The following is a 14589-nucleotide window of genomic DNA, read 5'->3' on the forward strand; positions in this document are numbered from 1 at the left end:
AATAACTGTAGCTAATTGCATTAAAATCTGTACTACTAAACTCAGAGCTAAGTATCGATAAACATTCTAATATGAATTTTAAAAGACCCATTGTACTCTGCCCGACCCGGGAATGTCTAAACCAATGCAAAACTTCATGATCAATCGGTTACACAACTGATCGCGCCACAACGGTAGTCAAATATTTGCTATATTTCCCGGGGTGACAACTGGGAATAAAAGTGGGAAGAAATTTTTCAGTTGTCACCCCGGGAGACAGTGTTAGAGGCGACAGCTGGGAATATACCAAATATTTTAAGATTAGAAATATCCCATGCCTATAATTATATGTATAGTACTTATTGCTATTTACGCCTTTGTAAAATTTCCTAATAGTCACGGATGTAAACAGTACCACTTAACAAAATATAATCGTATAATTATCACTTGACTCGTATGCAAATGTATAAATTAAAAACCAATTAAAGATATCGGCAAAGTCTTATAAAACACGTTTTAAAGTTCAGTGTTAAGATTGCGATACATATAATGAGAGGATTCAAAAAAATTGCAGCAGAATCGATGCGGGCATTGCAAAATTGGGTCTGGCGAAATTATGTATTTGTTAGACATGAGTCTGAGCAATTTTTAATGAAATAAAGACTATAGGGAACCGTGTAGTATTTGTTAAACTCCGTATGTTAAGTGTAACTGATCATCTTCCTATGGGGAGATATCTCCCTTCTGTAAGCACTAATTTTACAGCCTCTTTACAGGTAGGTTCTTGAAAAAACAGTAGGGCGAAGACCCTTCGCTCTTCAGCTATCTTCGTATGAAATTCATTAAAGATGGCTCGACAATTTAATCGTGAAAGCGTAACAGATATATGGATGGACATACAGATAAATACTCGCAGTTATAATATATGTAGTTCTTACTAAGCACACTCATAAACATAGTTCTATGGTACGGAAGTTTGAAGAGCGACAGCAAAGTCAAAGCATTTTTTACAAATCGTTACGAAATGTTACTAGGAATTTGGAAAAGACTTTTTAAGACTTAGAATAATGTTTCTAAAAGAGAATCCTATAAATCTTCTACACAAATAAGGCATATAATGATAGCATAGAATTCAGACTCGTTATACCACATTTACTTCATGCATCAGTCTCGTGTGTTTTGGACATACACGCCCTACGGAGGTATGTAAATTGCAATTTTGTGTTTGGATTACAAATTAATTGGTTACCATACTTAGTTTATTTCTTCATTCGTTATAACACCTATCAATTACTTTATACGTACTGAGAAAAATAATGCGTACCTGCGTGCCTACTACTACTACTAATATTGAGTAAAGTAAAGTAAAGGAAATTCCTCTACAATAAAAAATACTATTTAGTAATATTGTAGTGAGACCTTTTTTTAAATATTAACACCGTAATTAAAGGTATTTAACATTTAACCATAAATTGCTAGACGTTTCGGCGCTGATTATAAATATGGCCGTGGCCGTAATCGCGCGTATTTCCGCATATATCTAAAAATAATGCAGCACAACAGATTGAAAGCTAAAATTTACTAAATTTTCATACTGATCCATCACTTAAATATTTATGTAAATAGTGTCTGCGAATCAGTAAATACATACAATTTAAGTAATTGCTTCTATATGTAAGCGGTAGTGAAGACATTGATGAAAATTCACTACTCATTATAACAGGCTGCTAAATATATTCTAAAATATTTCCATCGCAATCCCAACGTCCAAATAACGCACACGAATTGCACATCTCACATAAAATCGACATTGCCTATCCTTTTCTGTCCCACACATGTTGCCATAACCAAATAGAGATAGCAAGATATCTTTAATGTGATTTCAGACCCTTAACGGTCGGTATAATTATGAGGTAATTTGTTGAAATTTAGAACGTGCATTATAGATTTTTCTAGAATCTGTATGGTGTAAAGTTTGTATGAGAAAAATGTATTGCCTAAGTGTAAATTGATACCTTAATTGATAAATACTTGGGATGACTAACGTTTTGATTGCGAAATCAAATCTTGCCGCATTTTTATAATAGTACTAAGTTTCTAAGTGGAAAAATATATATTGTGAAAAGCGGATGCGAAAAAACAAAAAAACAAAAACTAAAAAGAAAGAAATCATGCCCAGTATTTATAAATGGAAGTATAAAGTAAGTATGTAGTTTTATAGAAGGATCAGCAGTCAGGACTCATTCCTTTTTGACCAATCAACGATGCCCCTGTATAATTTAAACATTTCATAGTGCTCCCTATTTCTTTATCAAAATACCAAAGTACCTTACTGAGAGAGCATAGAGAGTTTTCAGAGACAATATGTCTGCTATTTTTTCTTATTATTTATCACTAACCTGGTGAGTTGTTTCAGTTTAGCAGCAGCTTGCAGTGAAGCGTACCCGTAGCGGGAGAACTTAACAGCCTCTTCTGAGGGTGCGTTGAAGGCTGCCACGTAACGTGCTGGACTGGTGTCATCTAGCCAAAGTCCTACGAAGATAATGAAGAGTTAACAAAGATTGCATTAGGTGATACCTACTGGTGAAGAATAGCACAGACATTTTATCACACGAAAATTTTGAGATTAGATTAGATTAGATTTATAATTAGAATTTACTTCATAAGAGTATTTTAATTACTTGTAGACACAGTAAGTTAATTAAGGCTATTGGATATAGATTTAAGGTTACATCAAGACAACGCTTGGTGTTCCGGCGGTTTTTATCACCTTCTTTTTGTAAAGCAAGGTGGAAAGAGCAATGAATTCGCAGAAGACTAAACTAATGGAATCGTTCAACTCACCCATAGAATACAATTTCGGTTCCAACACAGTATACAACTCATGCATTTTCTGCATTCCATACTCAGCAGCCTCCATAATCTCTCTTTTTTCACCCACAGTTATATTCCTCGGTTCTCCTTCATCAGTCAGATCCAATTCATCATCATCCACATAAAAATCTTCATCAGGATCATCAACATCTTGCTTCTCGTCACTTACGTTACCTAAAGTAGTATTTTCCTTCGTCAAATTTTCTTTATCACAATAAGTAACTATTATTGTGGAAACATTTTTCGCAGAAAGCAATTGATTGTCATCTCGGCCCCTTTCTATAATAGTGATATTATGTACCTCTTTTGCTAAAGTACTATTGAATAGAGGCATTAAATGTTTTAGTACTTCTATAATATTAGCTGATGTTGTATTCTGTTTTGTACTAGGAATAGTCAAAACTTCTACAAATTTAGGTCTTTCAGTATATTCTTCTATATCTGCTACACTTTTAGTAGTTTGCTTTTTCACTCTTGCTGTGTCTACCTTTTCTTCAATTCCGCTTTTTATTTGATTCACTTTCTTAGTGTTATTAGGGTTTAGTATTATAGCTTCGTTTAGCTTATCGGGTTGGCCCGTGATATTGTTTTTTATTCTGTTAATAGACGCTATTATAACATCAATAAGGTCTTCTTCTTTCCTGCTAACGTTTTCATTTGTTATATTAGCTATAGTATTTAAAAACAGTTTGACCCTCTCTCTGTTTTGTTCTTTGCTGTGTGGGTCTTTGCTCAAAGTCCTGTTGTTGATTCTAAATACATCTTCGATGATTCTTGATAAAGGACAGTGGGGTGTAGTGGAGTTGGGTTTGTTTTTTGTTTCCTCGTTACTGACACAGGTTACTAAGAGTAGGGTTGTTATGAATATGTATTTGTATCTGAAAAGGAAAAGATGAGTTTAGGGCCAATTTATGAGAATGTAAAATCTTAAAAGTTTTTTTTTAAATTTTGTGATTTTTTAAGAATTTCTAAACTTGGCTTGAAATAAATTTGCATGACTTAGTTTCATGGTCCAGTGAATGTCAAATTTGAACCCGAATATTTAGTGGCTATTCATTAAAAAAATGGCCAGGATTTATTGGCCACACCTTCCTAACTGGCAGTAAAACTCTCTGTATTATTGACTATCATAACTCAGCGTTTGACCTAAATAAGTATTTGATTTCATTTTGATTTTCATTACAAATTAGTAAAGTTTTACGCCGCAGACGTTTTTTGCGAGGAATAATACTTTACTACATAGAAACAGTAAAAAGTTTTTATAACACTTCTAACCTAACAGAAAACATTCTTAATAATGCACATAACCTTTAAAATATTATGTAAACATAATGCGAACAGAATTATCGTGAGGGGCCATCATTTACTCAAAAAGTACTAGTCAAAAGTACTTGATCATCAAAAATGATGAGTGTTATACAACATACTTTCATTCACAAGATCTAATCAGAGATGATTTGATCATTTATCATTTTACTAGTGGGAGCCCGCGGCTTCTTCTTATGTGAGTGTCCCTAGGCGATGTTTTTACTGTGTGGTATATGGTATATAAAATGCAATATAATTGTTATTGCAATTAGATTTAGATGTGGAAGGTAAATGTGATTTATGTCAACCATTTTATTTTATAGTTTTATTAATGGTCGGACTATAAGAATTGGATAGAACAGTATAAAATTCTGTAAATTATTGAATAGGTAAAAGGTTGTGGATATTTATTTTTGGATTACGATTAATTGATGAATAAATTTTTAAATAATCTGAAAGCTAGTTTAACTTAATCCCTTCTAGTAATTTGTAATTGTAAATTACCAAAAATATTATTACATAGTTCTTGTCAATTTAGTCAACATTTTTCCGAACAAAGTCGAAAAGAAGCCGGAGCATTTCTTTGATTTTATTCAGAAAAAAATTATATTATGCCGGGATCTGACGAGATATCTATCGCAGGAATTGATTATACCTGAATTGAGTGCAGTACGTTCGTTAATGACTGAATGAAAGTAGACAGACAAACAGAGCTACTTCATTTTATTATAATATTATTTGTCAGTAGAAAACAATAAAACAATATCTTTAGTGACATGTTATACAACGTTGCGTATGATTGCACGCGATTACTTTCTCGAAGGCAGAAATGGAAAGTGGGCTTTCACTGCAAGTGTCGCGACGGTACACTGTGTATTGTGTACTGTGTATTGTCTGTGTATTGTGTATCGTCTGTGTATTGTGTATTGTTGACACTGGACAGTGTTAGACACGGTTAGTTCGTTTTTTGTCTGATACTGATGTGTCTAATTGTAGAAATTAGAAATATTGCAACAGGTTCTGGACAAAAATGACGAACATTTTTTAAAAGTTTTTTTGTAATACTTTTCATATATTTTTTTAAGAGATTGATGATGTTATTTGATGATGTTTAATATTATAGTTCTTTCGTGGAATTTAATATCTTTGTTTATCGTTATTTTCTACCTAATTCTAGTTCGTGAATTCGCCCGTGTGGAAAGGTTGAGGTTAACAAGTATCCTATGTTAGTCCTACTTATGATCAACTCGTGTGCCAAACATTAGATTTATTCACTAGTTTTTATGTAAACGAAAAAAAATACAAAAACATTAATCCGTAGAGACTAAAATATTGGTAGGATACTCAGAAAAATAATCATGTTTGTTACGCAATTATTTTAGTCTCTACGGATAAAATATATCATATTTAGAAATGCTCTAGCTTTATATCCATTAATTATGCATTTTTATAACTCATCCAATCAAACGCATAATCGAAATCTTTCCTAATCACATATAATAAACACGAAGTATTTTCTGCCTGTCTCTATGTTGCACTCTCACGGCCTAACCACTGGACAGATTTTGAAGCAATGTGGCATATATATAAGTAGTACACTGGAGGTCAATCAAAGCCTACTTTTTTCCTCTGCTATCAATTCTTAAAGGAATAGGGGATAAAAAATTTCGCGCGAGCAGAGCTACACTACTTAGCTAACAATTAAATAATTTCTCAATCCAACTTTTAACAAGATTCCCCAAACATTTTGCAAGTCTACTTATTATATAGATAGTTTCACAAACTTGCCAAACATTGGCCATTATTGGTGGTCAAATTAATGAAGGTTTGCCTCATCATTGTAATTGAATTGGCAAATGTTTGTCCAATGTTGGGGTATTGGAAGATATTGGACCACAGATGAAACGATTCGGAAGGCCGATTACATTTTTTGTTGGTTGATTGGTAAATAGATTACACCAATGTTTGTTTTAATTAAAATTAACGCCAACTGATTACGAAAGAATTGGTTTTTGTTTGAATGCTAATGAGATGCAATTTAAAGACAATTTAATTTTATCTTCACGTTGCGCAGAAGGCGAGAAATAAATAACGTAGAAGAATAAGAATGGCACGTAACATATTATGAATAACGAAAACTTCAATGAGAGTAGCGTCATAAATAGTGAACTATGACACTTTGACAGTCTTGTTGTATAATTCGTATCTCAAAAGAAAAAAGCTACTTTAAATATTGGTACCAAACGGAGTAAAAGTGTGGAAAAGTATCTTATGAACAATTTGTGTTGTACAGTGTGTAAAAAATCGAGAAACCAGCTATTTCCGAAAAGTGGAAGACATTATACTCGAGTGGGACATTACATTTAGAACAGGAAAATATGGATGTGCTGCGAAAATAGGGTAGTACCGCAACATTATTGCCCGCTTCTCTGAGTAACTGCCTTTATAACAACAAATGTGACAGCCAAAACTCTAAACTAACTCTCATGAAATTTCCCACGGTACTATCTCTAATCTCTGCCAACCACACGGAAACCTCAGTCTTAATAAAATCATTCTCCCATCATTACTACCTCGAAACATTCGTATAACATGTTGTTAATGCATGCATATATATGTGTATGCATGCATATACATGTGTCTGCATGCTTACGTAATACCGTGTCACAGGAAGCAGGAAAACGCATGCTCTTATGTAAAATGATACACGAACTTTTTGCTGTTGGTTTTTTAAGGAAGGTTGATGACACCGTTTCTACTTCGTTTTGTATCTGTTTTGGTACCACGCTTTATCTTAATCTTAGTCAGAAAGGAACGCCGCTACCATTGCGTTTTATGTGCGATCCACAAATAATTGTTTCGGGTCTGGTTGTACTTTGTGTCCGTTATTTGCATGTTTGTAAAAGTCTCCGCGACACAAGAGCAATTCTTAGTGCCGAAGTTGACTTTTTTAATAAAACTGTGTCATCTTGATACTAGTGGTAATAAAGCCTTAACGACAAGTTATTCTTAGCCTTAAAGAAATTATGTCTACATATATGAGATTTTTGTAAAGCAAAACTAAAAATTATTCGCTGCGGTGAACGCAATAAAAACATGAGATAAAGAATACGACTAGACCCGAAAGAACTATATATTTATGGACCAATCTTTTTACGTTTTTGGACTATGAAAGCGATGCGGTAATAACACAGTCTTTCCTCCAAAATGCCTTAGTGTCAGCACAAAACAGCAGATTCCAAAATATTGACTTTTCAGTAGCTTTAAGGAATTGACAGAGCTGACCGTATGCGAAGGATGAAATTCAGCTTCTCCGGGAGAATATGGTACACGTCTTTTTGGACAATATTGGTTTAAAAACTTCTATTCTATATAAAGCCTTGGTTATAATTTAAACCACTTGTACTATCATCCAATCCACAATAAGTTTCTTGGAGTCCGTTAATGAAATTTCTTACTTTTTGTACAAGATAAAACTGATTATTTTTTGCGGTACAACGTGCAATCTTTTACCAATAGATGAGTCATTATATTAATTTCATGCATGAATAGCTATTAATGTTTCAACTATGTTGGTTTTTTGGTTATCATGGTTTTTGGTTACAGATAACCTATGCTTAAAGTATCACTTTATAAGAGTTTTTTTTTTTATAGTCAAATGTAGAGAACAGTGTTTAAAATAATTCACGTTTTGCCATTATCAATGTTAGTTCCTTAGTGCGAAATAGTCCCTCTTTTGCTATATACTAGCCACGTTGACGGAACCAAACCTAACATAAAAAAACAAAATGCAACCGAATTGAAAACCTCCTCCTTTTGAAGTCGGTTAATTACAAAAAAATCATTATACTTAGCCAGGAATTGCATCCGAGACTCATGATCACCAGTCGTATGCTCTACCTCTTAAATAAACAATGGCAGTAATAATAGTAGCGTCAACAATAAAAGCCTACTGAATGCCGTGAGGCAGTGGTTATCGCAACGCTACTAAGACTTACGTAGTATCACTACGCCACTTATGTAGTGTAACAGGGTCGTAGGTTCAATCCCTACATCGATTTTGGTCTATGCAATATTACATTTTTAAAATTTCTTAGTCCAACAACTATCTTATCAAAACAAAAAACTATGCTAACGTAACTACATTCTTATAATTTTATAGCTTTATTTAGCTGTCCCATCCCAGTCGTGATTGCCATAGTTCCGTGAAACTCTCTTTACGGCGGTGTCTTCCCATATACGTGTAACGTGTTTATTGCATCGATGTACATACATTACATAGGTTAGTGTAGGTTAATCGATGGTACAATACTATTACATCATGCTTTTCACGTACTTATAAGAAGAAGCGTAATTTTATACGAAATAATTATTCCTAGAACAATATATTTGTTTAATAGTGATAAGTCCCTATAATGAAAAGTATAATGTCATAAGAAGTAATACGACGTTACTTTACTATTTACTTATTCGATAGCAATATAAAATAAGGGTACCTTGGCCAAAAATTACTGTTTATTTGACTATGTGTTTATAAATTCAGAGACAATTTTGACATTAAAATTGGAAATAAATAATTGACATTTATTTAATTATATTCCAAGCGTTATGTTTGCCGGGCATCGAACTTGTAACAGTGGCAAAGTAATATTTTGACTCGTTTATTTATGGGAAGAATGGCTAACAAGGAATCAAAATTATAGCATACGTTTCTAATAATTCCAAACTCTTCCTTATTGTCTACTTAGGTTCTAGAAAAAACTAGGGAGAAAGGCTTTACACAACGATGCTCATCCCCAACATCAAACTACACAATCACTAAGCGCTTGTAACCACTGAACCATCGAATACTTCAATGTTGAAACAGTCGCATAACTTCAAAACTATATTATAATAGTAAAGTATAAAAAAAAACATAATTAGCATAGAAAACAAACCTTAAAACTTCCATATTAGCAACATAAAATCACAACACAGACGAAACACTCCCGCCAAAATTTGACAGATTTGACAGTTCAAAATTTATGGTCCTTATTTTTTTTAATCGCGGCGTTGATCCAGGCGCGTGTAGTGATACAGCCAAGCGCCATTGGACTAGCAGTTACATAACGACGGGAGGCTGGAGTGATTAAAGTACAGTTATAAGACCTCGCATCGAACGATGATCTCTTCTCAACTTGCTCGTTTTGTGGCGAAATGAGCTTTTTTGGCTTACACCGTTCAAGAACATTTTAAAGAGATTCCGTTAAATAACCCTATTATCGATATTATACATATAACTAGTAGTGGTGATGAAAAAAGTAATTGGATGATAGATTTTTTTAAATATTTCTCTGTGGCGCGGTCCGTCGTATATCCGACTGCTGATTACAAGGTCCGGAGTTCAATTCCCAGGTCGGACAAAGAGTTAAAAGTTTCTTTTCTGAACTATATTAGTTTATTATCAATATTAGTCTGGAGTATGATAACAAGTCTGGTATATGGCAATAGACTTACCCCATATTAAATGGAACTAACATTGTCAACAGCAAAACGTGGGTGTATTTCATACATCTCTACACACTCTTGTATAACAGCCGTGATATTAGTATAGTAATAAAAAAAGGTAATTCGCTGATAGTTTTTTTATATAACCTTTCTCAGTCGTGATCTTTGAGCTCTGCATTTGATTTCATGTTCTCCTTGACATTGGACGAGTTCATAATGGTAGTCTAAATATTGAACTCACGATTCGTTTTTATAACGTCGATAACATAAATAATGTTTATTAGGTATTCGAGAATATTACGTCTTACGATTTTCTTTACTTACATACGATTATTTTAACAGTTCAAACAGATATTTGGAAACTGTTTATTTGCTATTTTTTTTTAATCTTATCACACTTATCTAAGTTAACAATTAGTATACGTCAAATTGATGCTAACTATTCAATACGTTTAATTCAATATGTTTTGGCGTATTAATAATAGATCATCGATGTTGTTGTTGCACGCAACACTCCATCAACATAACAGGTATCCTGTATATTCTGATTTGGCGACTAATAAAAGCAATTATTATACAGTTCATTGAATCTCTTCTAAAATATCTTGATTATACGTTATATCAAAGCAGCATTGTACTGCGTATTAGCTGTCAAAGTGACGTACTAGTTGTCAACTAACATACGCAATACGCATCCTAGTCACCGAAGAAGAGGGAGGTCGTTGCTGCGATCTTGACTGATGTTATGTCATGGATAGAGCAAAGCTGAAAACGGACATAAACTTCTCTGGACAGCCGAATTTAATCATGACGTATTAAAGATATAAATCAGAGGTTCTCCTATATTCAAAACCCAGTAGCTCGATTCTCTACTACTGCGACTACCGACAACCGGCTTGTCATCGAGAAATTTTGTATGAAAATCTGATCAGCGCCTCTGACGGGCGTCGTAGGAACTATTTTGGCATTATATTCTAATGTCAAACTTTCGGTACTCGACAGTACCGAATCGCGCTAATGTACAATTTGGCATTAGCTCAAACCCGACAGATTGAAATCAATATAGTGTCGGGATGCCAGTTGATCTTTTTCTAGTAATGTAATCAATATAACAGTTGTAACTGTTGATCAGATGAAGGAAGGAATTACAGTCAAAGAATAATCTGAGCTCTATATTTTTTGTTGAGATCGTCTGTGGTTAATAACGCTACTTTATTGACATGCCGTTAAGACATTGTTGTATCGATAATTCTTCGTTTTGAAACGCAAAAGCGGACACCTTTCTTTAATTGTTTTTTAGCGTCAGGAGCAGAAGGGTAAATGTATGTTGTAAACGTTGTGTATTTGTGAAATGTTTCATAGTGTTTGCGATATTTATTAGCAGTTTGAACAGCTTTGACACTATGGTGACCATTTAAGTAGGGATGAAAGACTCTTAGTTTCTCGTCACTGATCCTGTAAGAAAAGTTAAAAGGATTTGAACAAGTTTATATTGCGTGTAACTTACGAAGCTTTTAACTTTGCCGTCGAAACGTATCTCATACTCTTCTGTCACTGATCTAGAATTTTAGTTTTGGCTTGTAATGTTAGTTGTCTTGCAATTCTTTGGTCTTATTCTTTGGGCGTTAATTCGTAAATAAATAAATAAACCATGTTATTGTGGTAACTAGAAGCCCCTGGATGTCCTTACACAGTAGTTTTAAAACTACAGAAGGGTTTTCCACGTTCTCAAGTTCGTGTCGGTGCAATTGAGATACAATAGCCTTAGGCGACAACACACTGATACGCCGGACATGAGCGATTTATCCGAACGGTTAAAGACCTGTGCCGTGACAATGCTATTGTCATTGTATGAGAGTTTCTAGACGAGATTAATTTACGTTCAGAAACGGTAGTAGTAATCTTGTTTGTATATTATGTACTGATTTAAATAAAGATTAGGTTTGGAATAAATTATACCTATTTGCGAAGCTATAAATAAGTCGTTTGTAGTCGGAGAGGTATTGCTACTGATCATGAGGTCCCGGGTTCCCGAAGTGAAATGCTTTTGGAATATTAATTTTAATTGATGATGGCATATGACAATAGGTTGGCCCCTGTTAAATGGCGTTGGGCACTTCATAGGTGTATTTCATAAGTATGCCTACATATTTGGCTTTAACAGACGTGATGTTATAAGGAATAAGATACATAATCTTTCTAAGTAACACTTACCTATACTCCAATTTGTTTAGATATTTAACAAAGAGTAAATATGTAAAAAATAAGGTTCTTCTATAGGGCAACTTTTCATTTGCAAATAAATCGTGTCAAAATAATCTCATATTCCTTCTTTAAAATACCATATTAGAATTTAAAGTGTTGCCAAGGCAATCGTTCATAATTTTTCAAGAAGACCTTCTTTAATCTACGCTTTCTAGGGCCTCCAGTCCTTAACCATCAGTCCATCATTTCCTAATCAGCTAACATTTTTGATATGTGCAGAACGTATGCTATAATGTTCAAGGTTTGTTTCGTAACTTATTTATATGACACACGTGACGCGGGTTCCTTACACTGACCGTCACCTGCTTTGACGTAATATGGTGGTAAGTGACCCTGAGACTTACATATTGATTTAGGGTTAGGGAATGTAGTATGCAATGTGTTTTGTAAATATAAGCTGCTCAGAAATTTCCCTAGATATGAGGCAAATCGTGATAAAACATTGCAGACCTAAAATTTGTTTAATTCATTTATTGAGAGCATGCAAAGTCCCCAACCCGCACTTGGCAGCGTGGTGGACCCAAGAAATTACCCCTCCCTAGTTTGCCCAGCAGTGGGAGAGTAATGGGTTAAAAATGAGGCGTATATGCGTCTTCTCCCTCTTGGTAAATACATTATTAAATTTAAACATTTTATTCTCGTAGACTAACCTTTTGATGCATACAACGGATAACCAGAATTATTGATCAGTCAAATGTCTGGTCTGATTAGAAAATCGAATCCTTGATTTATCTCTAAGTACTCGTAACCAGCGGTTCTGTGTGACAAAATGTATGGATGTGAATGATGTAAGGGAAGTTTGTAACGATCGTACTAAGTGGCGGTCTTTGTTTCTGCCTGCCTCTATGAGAAAAAAAGCGTGATATAATATTATGTAGGTATGTATGGTAGAGAGCAGCAGCAGTCTTCACTACGCTTCGCATGTCTTATTTACATTACATCACACCTCTTATAAAGGAAGAAGTAGGCAGATGTGTAAAAAAAATCACGTTATGCCTTATACTCTGTTGGTCCCATGCGATATGGCTAGTAGAATTAAAAATAGAAAACAGAAATAAAACGCACATATCATAAACAATTTTTATTATAAAAATTACGTTAGTAAAATAATATAGTCTTATAAAAACACTGGCTCTTCCTATTATTCACTTACAAAGATTTTAAAACGAAACGAAAAAGAATGACCGAAGCAGTGTAGGAAAGGATACAAGTAGACAGAAACATCGGGATTACACAAAAAAATATGAAACTAACCTCTGAAAATAAGGTTTTTTGCCCTTAGTTAATTATGTAAAAATCTCATTATTTTATATATTTATTTTGTGATCGATGAAAATCGCGCAAAGATGCAAAGTTGAAAATTTAAAAACAATAAAAGAGACCCCCTTTAAGTCGTAAGTTTCAAGAATGAAAAGGCATATATTTTCAAGGCACGGTAAGCTATTTAAAACCTATTCGATCACGTGCATTTATTCAAGTTCAACCAGAATATTCATGTTCAGCTTTTTTGTCCTAAAAACAAACAATTTAAAATTTCATGGATGGTTTTTAAGTAAGTGTCTATGGGTGATTTAATAGTCGTCGTGCAGTTCTGATTGTTCCCAATCGTTTTACTTTTTTAAATTAACGAAGAATACATGCTGTTACGAATTCTTTTGTAGGAAAACTGCCTTTTTACCAAAAGTAAATACGAAAAGTTATTTTGAGTTTGAAAGAAAGTAATCCTTTTCAGTCCAGTATAAAAATAGGTATTAAATAAATCTAAGAAGCTTCTAAAACATTGTTTCATGTGTTAAGCTCTGAAATTGTGATATATTCAATTTTATACAACAAATCAATTTTTATGTTACTTTCTACCTCTTGTAGATGCGATAATTGTATCAAAGAAATTCACATTACTAGTTTCTTTCCTATCTATAAATCTGTCCTCAATAAATTAAGAGTTTAAGACCTCAAAAGTGCAACTTATTACTTACAGTAATTTCTCCGATAAGATCAGACCGATCTATCATTGTGCAAATAAGTCAAATAACTGGATAGCAATACCGTTAATTTATAGATAAATTAAAGCCTTCGATGTTTATTTTTAAGTGTATCTGTTAAGTATATAAAAATTATGTGCTATTTATTTTTGTTTAAGCATTTGCCAGCATCAGAAAATATTATGCTTGCGCCTTATAATGATATAAAAATAATCCATTATAGCGATTTCACAACATACTACTACATAATTATGTTGACCATGCATTCGTTTGCATGGTTATTAGGCATTGTTTTACTGCCCTAGAATGTTGTAAAAGGCCTGCCACCAGACTGTTGATTCATCTATGCCATGGTATAACAATAGGTACCTTTACACACACGCTCTTCTACAGGCTGCTTCCTTCCTCAACGTCTAGAGTAGCAAAGGAGAAGGGTGACACAAAAGATCAGGAATGGTTGAAGTGTCAGCCAGGCATTAACTGGCAACCCCACCCCTAAAATAAGATAAGATCTTCGCGGGCTTGACAGATGAGCGCGGCGCGTGCTCTTTCCGTTGTTGTATCACGCGTGAAAGAGCGTGTGTGTAAAGGCACCGTTTGACGTGACATAATTCTGTAACTACCTAACTATTACAATTTCAGAGCTTAACGAGTATAAAAATCTATTCTATACTAAAATACACTAAAATAAAAT

General features: G+C 33.8%; 1 protein-coding gene across 1 annotated transcript; it reads right to left on the bottom strand.

Annotated features, from left to right (window-relative positions):
* Positions 1-261: 261 nt before the first annotated feature.
* LOC142974868 (uncharacterized) lies at positions 262-9239 on the bottom strand. Its single transcript, XM_076117439.1, has 4 exons — positions 9099-9239; positions 2824-3731; positions 2379-2511; positions 262-274 (listed from the first exon to the last, which is right to left on the bottom strand). Exons 1-4 carry the CDS (start codon positions 9110-9112, stop codon positions 262-264), a joined length of 1068 nt encoding a protein of 355 aa, XP_075973554.1. The 5' UTR covers positions 9113-9239.
* Between the last annotated feature and the right edge of the window lie 5350 nt (positions 9240-14589).

The sequence above is a fragment of the Anticarsia gemmatalis genome, chromosome 8 (genome assembly GCF_050436995.1).
Source record: "Anticarsia gemmatalis isolate Benzon Research Colony breed Stoneville strain chromosome 8, ilAntGemm2 primary, whole genome shotgun sequence".
NCBI lineage: Eukaryota > Metazoa > Arthropoda > Insecta > Lepidoptera > Erebidae > Anticarsia > Anticarsia gemmatalis.